The sequence below is a fragment of the Sebastes fasciatus genome, chromosome 20, assembly GCF_043250625.1.
Source record: "Sebastes fasciatus isolate fSebFas1 chromosome 20, fSebFas1.pri, whole genome shotgun sequence".
Lineage (NCBI taxonomy): Eukaryota > Metazoa > Chordata > Actinopteri > Perciformes > Sebastidae > Sebastes > Sebastes fasciatus.
Genome location: NC_133814.1, coordinates 7,119,793 through 7,129,438, shown reverse-complemented (window position 1 = coordinate 7,129,438; position 9,646 = coordinate 7,119,793). Strand labels below are relative to the sequence as shown.

Below are 9,646 nucleotides of genomic sequence, written 5' to 3'. Positions count from 1 at the left end.
GTATTATTACAAGGTTAAAAACATGTCTGTACATCTTCCAATTTGCAATATTTAACTTATTGTGAACCTAGTTCAAAACATTTGATTACTATTTAACAGTAATTCAAACCTTTTACTCAATACAACAAGTTGAATAAGCATGAAGAAAAAACATGTAGCAACAGGGTGTTTAAGGCAATCATTCAATCTATTACTTTTTACAGGACAGAGCAACATGTCATCATCTCACCTCAGTATTTTAGTTTGTTCTTTAATGCAGTCAAATTTAATTAGATTCAAATTATTTTTTGCCCCCCAAACTATCCAAGGTAATGCACCAAACAGAGGAGAATAAACATAATTATTTTAACTTATTTCACTTTATATTATCTTGTCCATCTGAAAGAAATTTATTCTGCATTTATTATTGCCAATGCACAATTCAAAGATGATCATTTCCCCACTTCCTATCTTCATGACTAATCATTTTTGTCAGATGTATTATGATTCTGAAAGAGTTTTACTAAACATTATAATAATGTGCAGGGGGAAAAAAATCATAAAATAATCTCTTAATGTTAATATTAAACACATTCTCATACATTTCATGTGGGATAAAAAAGCATGTGTATCAAAAATATATTTGTATTTTCCAAGAGCCTATTGTGTATAATAAAAGAGATCAAATTTTAAATACAAATTATGAAAAACAAACAAACTAAAACCCCACACAAACCCAACAAGTACTTGTCTTAATTTGTGATGATCAAATTAAATTTAAATTAAATTAATTAATTAATTAATTGATATTTTCTCGCAGATCTTGGTATAAAGCACCTACAGACTCTACTATGTAAGATGATCCTGGAACCTCTGAAGGGTTTATTAAAAATATCTTTTGTTGCAGCAAAAAACAAATAAATTATGAGACTTCAAAAATATTAAGGAAACAATCTTTATTATTATTTAAGTGATATTTTTTTTATTTAACCTTTATTTAACCAGGTAGAACTCATTGAGATTAAGAATCTCTTTTGCAAGAGAGACCTGGCCAAGACAGCAGCATTTAAACAAACATTAAAGTTTCAGACGCCACAACATAAAACAAATGCAAAATAAATACATAGCATAATATCATACAAAACACATTAAAATCAAGTGTTTGACTCCAACGTTAAAGTGAAAATATTCAGAAACACAGACAGCTCCCCGATCGACTCTGCTTCTAGGTCTTTCATTAATGTTTTAAATTCATCAAAAGTAATCAGATTTCCCAGTTTCAACTTAGCTTGCAGTGTATTCCAGGAAAAATATGATTTAAAACATGTTTCTGAAGAGTTTCTAATCTTTCAACAAGTTAGTAAAACTATATTGACTCACATATTTACATATCAAAACACTCAGAATAATACATAGAGTGTCATATTCAGTAGATTTTAAACCCAAAGTACACGCACAGCTTCATTTCTAATTGATACAACTATAAAACGAATACCATGCAGTGTTGTAGTAATTGTTAGTTCATGCAATCGTTAAATAATAACTTGTGTGTGTGTTTTTTTAAAGCAACATATTGCCTGCGCGTCTCTTCTCTCCTGTGCGTCTTTACGCACAGCGCGTTCTGGCGCCTCCGGAGCGCGTAAAGGGTTAAACGAGGTTACCATCATGAATCCTTTTAACAGGCAGGTGCTCAGCCAACCCCAACCAACGATCACCGCTCACTCTTTCAAAAAGCTTCTCAACTCATAACTGTCATGTTGCGAGCAACTTGGCGATGGTGATGTCAACGTCGATGTCTGCGGATCGTCAGTATAAATAAGAGCATCTTCTCTGCAGAGGAGCGACATCAAACTGGATCAGTCAGCTGACGCACACCGCAGACTCATCCCACACGTGTGATGCGCTATTAGAGTCGTCTTTTTCCGCCTGCTTTTTTATATTCAGAGAGTTTTGTTTACTGCTGGATCACAGAAATCTCCAATTTAAAAAAGAAGAAGGAGGGGAAAAAAAGAGTCTTCATCACTTGTTGAGCTGTGTTTTCCGCTCTGGAGATGTGGTGGATGCTGTTTCCACGCTGGATCTGGTTCCTGGCGTGTGTGTCGGTGTGGATGGAGCACCAGGTCGTGGTTTTGCCCCAGATCACCTACTCACACCCGGGGATCTGCCCCAATGACATGAACCCCAACCTGTGGGTGGATGCCATGAGCACCTGTACACGAGAGTGTCTATCTGATCAGGTAATGTCTTGTAACCTTTCACAATCAAGTATTCTTAATCAATAGTTTAAGTTGTTTTGCATGTTTCTGTATTATATTAATTATATTTTATATGTTTTTATTGTCACTACAGAAACGTCTTGTAGTGTACTGTTTAGCTGTAAAATGAGAAAGTTTGCGCTGGCTGGTGGGCGTTGCTTGGTATTTCCTCAACTGATCTCAACATGGCTGCCGCGTCACAAACGTTCTCATTTCACAGCTAAACAGTACACTAAAATATGTTTCTGAAAACATTTGAGGAGAGAAATAGGCATTACAATAACAGAATATTGATTCATATTTGATGTGAGTGAGTGGTTGACTATATTAATATATATTAATTATATTTTATATGTTTTTATTGTCTCAGTTCTATTGAATATCTATTCTGTTTTTGTTTTTTTATCGTTGCTGACAGTATGCAAATGCCTTCCAGATGCCCCTCAGCCTCCTGCATCTCTAATTTCTTTCTTCTCCTCTTACAGGAGTGCGAGTCCTTTGAGAAGTGTTGCCAGAATGTGTGCGGGAATCGGAGCTGTGTGGCGGCTCGTTACCTGGACGGAAAGAAAGGCCCCATGGGAATGCCCAAGGAAGCCACCTGCACCAGCTTCATGTGCACCCAGCAGGGCTCCGAGTGTGACATCTGGGATGGCCAGCCGGTGTGCAAGTGCCGCGACCGCTGCGAGAGGGAGCCGCACTTCACCTGCGCGTCCGACGGCATGACCTACTACAACAAGTGCTACATGGACGCGGAGGCGTGCTCCAAGGGCACCACCCTGGCCGTGGTCACCTGCCGCTTCCACCTCACCTGGCCCAACACCAGCCCCTCGCTGCCCCAAGCGACCACTCTTCGTCCCACTACCGCTCCTCTCCAGGCGACCATCCCGCCTCCCACCGAGCCCCAGACGCCCGTCGTGGTCAGCAGCCCCGCTCACCAGATCGTAAACGTGGGCGACACGGCCAGCTTCCTGTGCGACGTAACGGGTCGCCCCCGGCCCGAGATCACCTGGGAGAAGCAGCTGCCGGAGGGAGTGGAGAGGGTCGTCATGAGGCCTAATCACGTGCAAGGGAATATGGTGGTCACCAACATCGGTCAGCTGGTCATCTACAACGCCCAGCCGCACGACTCGGGCGTCTACACCTGCAAGGCAAATAACCCGTCTGGCTCGGTGCAGGCTGACCACCCACTCACCGTGCTGCCCTCGGATCCACCCAAGACCCCCGAGCCCAAGAACGTGATCCGCTGCCTGTCTGAGGAGTGTGTAAAACCCCCTGATAACCCAGAGGATTGTGGGAGCGAGATGGAGAGAGTCAGCTGGTACTACGAGCCCAAGACCAACAACTGCTTCTCCTTCACCCACTGCCACATCAGCAGCCAGCAGCCCAGCAAGGTGTTCGAGACGTACGAGGAGTGCATGCAGTGCTGCGGTCCCGAGCTTTCTGGCCCCTGTGGGCTCCCCAGCCTACAGGGCCCCTGTAAGGCCTACGAGCCGCGCTGGGCATACAGCGGCGCCCTGCGGCAGTGTCAGTCCTTCATCTACGGAGGGTGTGAGGGCAACGACAACAACTTTGAATCTAAAGAAGCCTGCGAGGAGATGTGCCCCTACCCGAAAAACCACCACTGCAAGGCCTGCAAGCCCAGAGGCAAGATGGTGACGAGCTTCTGCCGGAGCGACTTCGTCGTCCTGGGCCGCATGTCGGACCTGACGGAGGAGAAGGACTCGGGCCACGCCCTCGTGACTGTGGAGGAAATCCTAAAGGACGAGAAGATGGGTCTTCGCTTCTTTGGCAAGGAGCCTCTCGAGGTCACCTTCCTCAACATGGACTGGAATTGCCCGTGCCCGAACATCACGGGCGCCGCCGCCGAGGGACAGGTCATCATCATGGGCAACGTGAACGAAGGCATGGCCGTACTTCAGCCAGAGAGCTACGTGGGCACTTCCAGCCCTCGCCGTGTACGGAAGCTGAGAGAGGTCATCTCAAAGAACACGTGTGACATTCTCAAAGCGATCACCAACAGCCCTCAGTAGGGTTAGGGATTAGGGATAGAATGAGTACATGAAGTTTAGACTCGACTGCAACAGGTTGTTCTCTACTGAACATTAACTGCAGTGATGTTTTGAATGCTACATTTAATGGATTTCTTTCTGTTTTTGAAAGTTTTCAAAGAGTTTCCCGATGAGGAGCCCTGTCACATGACATGTTGTATGTCTTTTCATGTGGTCTATTCGCAGCAGGGCTTTTCTGTTACGGCGCGGCCATCGGTGTTGTTGATTGAAATACCATGAACACAAGAGACATCCATCATGATCCTCTTGTTGCCGTAATCCCCCAGACTCCGACTTCCCTCATGCCCTCTCTTGCCTCCAGCAGAAATGGAGGTTGCAGACTTTGCATTGAAGCACAAAACAGACACGATTGAGTTTGATTTTTTTAAAGTGGCAGTAGGCAGAATGTTTTTGGCATCATTGGGCAAAAAGTTCCATAATAACCTTTCAGCATATTGTAATTCAAGTGTTCTGAGAAAAAACTAGACTTCTGCACCTCATGGCTCTGTTTTCAGGCTTTAAAAAAATCTAGACCGTGACGGAAGACTTTGGCCAATCACAAGTCATTTCAGAGAGAGAGAGCGTTCCTATTGGCTGTTCATTCAACGGAGGCAGCTGTCAATCACTTGCGAACTCCGAACGAACGGTCAAACTAGGCAGCGTTGATCAAATATGAATCAATATTCTGTTACTGTAATGCTTATTTCTCGCCTCAAATGTTTTAAGAAACATCTTGAAGTGCACTGTTTAGCTGTAAAATGAGAAAGTTTGCTCCGGCTGGTGGGCGGTGCTTGGTATTTCCTCAACTGATCTCAACATGGCTGCTGCATCACAGACTTTCTCTTTTTACAGCTAAACAGTACACTACAAGATGTTTCTGAAAACATTTGAGGAGAGAAATAGGCATTACAGTAACAGAATATTGATTCATATTTGATCAGCGCTGCCTAGTTTGACCGTTTGATTGGAGCTTGCGAGTGATTGATAGCTGCTCAGAGATGGCAAGGCTCCAGCTCGGCTCTGATTGGTTGTTTTCCTCCGGTCTGTGAAATCTTGCAGATGCCATTAGTAGCACCGGAGGACACAGAAACACATGATTTTGTCACATTACCTGTCTCATGCACTACTGTCAGGATATAGTGACCGTTTTATAAAAATAACTTTTTAAATCATATTTGCTCCATTCTGCCTACTCTAGCTTCAATATACATCATTTGTGTGTGTCGCAAAATCTTTTGATTCTTTTATTTGCCAGCCGTATTTCCACCCGGCACTTTTGATATCTGACCGCACTTCATACATTTACCCCTTTATTTCACAGTTTTCATGCTGCATGAATACATACATATTCCTGTGCCAGGGTATTGCACGTACAGTACGACAATTTGGTTCATCCAAATGAATGAGTTGTAATATATTTTATTAACCACCACATTTTCTCACAGTCAGTCATTTATTTTGTATTAACTTGCTATTACTTTTTTGGCTATTTATTATCATATAAGCTTTTCTTTTATCTTTTTTTGTACTTCACATTCTCTCTGAAATTAAGTGACATTTTGTATAATTTTGAGAAGAAAATAAAGATTTGTGATTTTTCATCAGTCTCCTATTGATCTTTCTTCATATCTTTGTACTATTTAATTATATTTTAATTACAGGGACTGAATGGTTTTTAGCTCTTGAAGCTTATAGGGCAATATACACAATGACTGTGTGACCAAATGAAGTTCAATTTGAGCTTGTTGCCTCTGTACCTGATGGAGGACAGCGAGTCCGTCTACCTGTGTGGTTCCTCTGACAGGCTGTGATAAAAGAGACTAGGGAATAGCATATCCCCAGCCCCCCCACCCCCTCCACCCCATCTTCAAAAACACAACCCATCCATTCTAAAGACCCCTGTGGCATTGTAAAAACGTTACCCTATTTCGCTTTGCCTCCGTGATTCCAGTCTAATTGGGTAAGGAGCCCAAGCTGTAAACCTCAGATCCAATCCCATGCGAGAGTTATGCGTTTCATGCCGTGCCAGCAGGCGTCTCTGGGTTACTGGGAACAGGCCTTGGTGGGCTTCGACGAGGGTGTTCTACCTCCCAGATGAGATTCTGTTTCTCCCATCCAGAGCGGCGAGAGGAGGCGGGAGATCAGTCCATGTACGGCGTTCCTTTACTGGCAAAACCACCGGGGAGCTCAGACCTGCACTTCAGCAGCTGTTGAGACTCCGGAGCAGAGAAATATTAGATCTGCAGCACCTTTGGATCACATCAGAAAGCAATATAAAAACACAGTTTATGTCAACAACACAAAACAGACATTTTATCACTTTTCGAAGAGAACACTGTTTACTCATTTCAAAATCACACTTTGTATTTTCCCGTAACAGTTATGGATCTTGAATTTAGCCCCCTGCGCGCATTCCGAGGTCAATGGGTTGGATCGGTTCATTCACATATAGGTCATATATATATATATATATATATATATATATATATTAATGTTGAAGGTTATATTTCTGATTATCTACAGCTGATTTAATGAATAAATCATCGCAGCTTCTACAGAATTTGAATCTTGAACACTAAGAGCATGATCCTGTGTGAATACTCTCCAAAAGTTTGATCAAATAAAATATAGATTCATTATGTATTCATCTTTCATAGCTGAAAGGAAAAATACATGTAGAGTTGTTCAGAGCTTGGGGTAGGGGTACCCAACGTCAGGGTCGGGAAACCCCCCCAAAGGGTCCCGAGATAAATCACTCCATGCATGCATATGCATATTCAATAGTTATAAAAAGAAAATAAAAGTGTTTTTTGGTTTGTAAATCTGTAAATCTATAGATGTATATGCTTGGTACATGTCTAGATTCCCAGGGTATACTGGTGCATGCTTGTGTGCATGCGGGTATGTATTTAGGTTTGTGTGTGGATTTATGGAAGCTCATTTCTGCCAGGAAAAGAAAGAGATATATGAAAATGTATGCATGATAAGAACCTAAAAACTAGTAGAGATACTGTAGTACCATAAATCAAAATTTTTACTCACTAATTCACAATTATGAGGTAGTAAGTCACATTTTGCATCATGATTTAGTATCAAATTTAGTATACATTTTTTTCATTGTTTTGTCGAGTGGGATATTTTGGGGATGGGAGAAAAACGTTTTATTTTATTTACAGTATGATGTAATATAATTTATCAACACATTTATATGGTACCAATGAATATACTTATGTGAAAATTAATAAGTAAATAAGTAATAAGTAAAGTAATATTGGCACAAAAAAAGGAAAATGCTTCTAACAAAATTTAATTTTTTCTCTAATTTAGATTTTTTTTTTTTTTAGATACTTTCACCTCTTCAGTCTTCTAAAAATCCTTAAAAATGAACCTATCGAATCTTGTTGGTTGAACTGATCACAACTCATATCCACACAGAGATCATAACATCATCGAAATGTTGAGAATAAGGTCGAACTTTCAGTATTAGTGCCAGGCATAAGAAAAAATTAGAGGAGGATGTTTTTCTTTTCCTGTTTTTTTTGCATTTTGAGAATAAAGTCGAAATGTTGAGAAATAAACATTGAACTTTTGAGAATAAATCAAACTATAGCGTTAGCACAAATATTGCAATTTCGACTATATTCTTGACATTTCAACCATTTCGGCCCCTAATACTCTTCTGTATTTTTTAGATAGGGACACCGGTAAATGAGAGAGAGAGATAGGGACTTGAACCTGGGACATTGTGGCTCGTGGCTTTAACCCCTAAATTACAAGGTACGCCTCGCTTTGCAACATTTTATGGGATCAGCCAAAAAGGTTGGGAACCCCTGGATTAGGGTCTCCTTAAACCACAGACTGGTACTTCTAGAGGAACGTTTGGTTTCTTAATGCTTGTTGGTGGTACAAATGTGCACTCTATTGTCCCTCTAATGTGTCTTGGATTGAGTCCAACTGGTGAATTTTATAGCAATCGCAGGTGCGGCCTACAGTTCAGCTGAGGGAACTAGTTCAACTAACTCAAAACAACTCAAATACCCTCAATTATTTTTCTTCTCCTCTGATTTTATGTCCATTAAAAAACAAAAAACACCTTTAACCACTTCAATGCGTAGTCTGGGGTCTACAAAAGCACAATTTATTATCAATTAAAATCCAGCATATTGGAAACATATGTGATCCTTTTATGTTTTTCTAATTTGAGTTGGGCCAAGTTAAAGGGTACAAGAGTTATGCTTTGATATGCTGTGCAGAATTTTCGCTTGCATATTTTTTATTTTTTTTTCCTCTCGTGCTTTGTTGATTTGCCGGGGTCATTGCGTTCACAGGCTCAGTTCACACAAGGCAGGAGTAGTCGGTGTGGTCCATGCGAGGCTCAGATGTAGACCTGCACTAGGTAGAGAGGACCCGGCAGACAGCAGAGACCGGGACAGTAGAGCCACTCTGTGTGTATTTCTATGTAGAGCCTTCATGTTGTGTATCCAGGAGGACATCGGACCACAGCAGCGCCTGCTGAACAGATCAGCTAGCCGGGTGGTTTAAGACCTTTGATTCATGACCTGCATCTGTTATGGCCATATAATTTGGAACGTCTATTGAAAAGATACAGTAGCCACTCACACGCATTTACTGGAGATGAACAGGGTCCCATGGCAGTATATCATCCTGGGGCGGCAGCAGCTGAAAGGTTTTGATGCTGGCAGGTGGTGCAGCCGCTCTGCTCTGGATGGAGAAATGATTGAGAAATGCCTTGAATCACACTCAGATGTGGCCTTGAGCAAAGCACTTAAACACCTCTAAATGCTGCTTTGACAAAAGTGACAGACACTCTGATACTCTTTCTCTGATAAAAGCATTAATCAAGTCATTAATATTCAGTGCTGAGAGTCAGAATCTTGTTTTTCTCTCCTAATCCATCCTTTTGTCTGGTTTTTCCCAAACATGGAAATGTATCAATTAAGTAACTTGTAGCTGGGGGGCTTCTTTACCATTTAAACACTTCTGGAATATAAAGCTTGTATCTGATCTGATTAGTGCAGAGCAGTGTATTTTGCCCCTGTATTTGACGCGGTTGTGTGAGCTACAGCATCCTCTGGTGTTGGCTTGTCTACGTGAAGCTGTTCTGGCTGCTGCATCTATTCAGCACATAGAGCCATTGGAAATATTTAGTGTCAGCTAAAGTCTAGTGTTATGCTGAAACTGTAGGTGTATTTAAAGAGGTGAAAATAGTATATATTGAAAATAGTATATATTGAATATAGCGTACACTTAAACTGATATAGATTTTTTTTAGGTGGCTAAAATAGGTTTTGCTGCTGCCCCCTTCCACAGCAGTACATTGCTTTGCTTCCGTGCTGGTACTTC

General features: G+C 41.5%; 1 protein-coding gene across 1 annotated transcript; it reads left to right on the top strand.

The window, feature by feature from the left end:
- Nucleotides 1–1,675: 1,675 nt before the first annotated feature.
- LOC141758875 (WAP, Kazal, immunoglobulin, Kunitz and NTR domain-containing protein 2-like) lies at nucleotides 1,676–5,781 on the top strand. Its single transcript, XM_074620646.1, has 2 exons — nucleotides 1,676–2,216; nucleotides 2,720–5,781. Exons 1-2 carry the CDS (start codon nucleotides 2,031–2,033, stop codon nucleotides 4,262–4,264), a joined length of 1,731 nt encoding a protein of 576 aa, XP_074476747.1. The 5' UTR covers nucleotides 1,676–2,030; the 3' UTR covers nucleotides 4,265–5,781.
- The last annotated feature ends 3,865 nt before the right edge of the window (nucleotides 5,782–9,646 follow it).

What these genes read in the sequence shown, in the direction of transcription:
- LOC141758875 (XM_074620646.1), top strand. Translation starts at nt 2,031, where the DNA reads ATGTGGTGGATGCTGTTTCCACGCTGGATCTGGTTCCTGGCGTGTGTG. An exon ending in GAGAGTGTCTATCTGATCAG is followed by an intron (nt 2,217 to 2,719) that starts GTAATGTCTTGT and finishes CTCCTCTTACAG; the next exon opens with GAGTGCGAGTCCTTTGAGAA.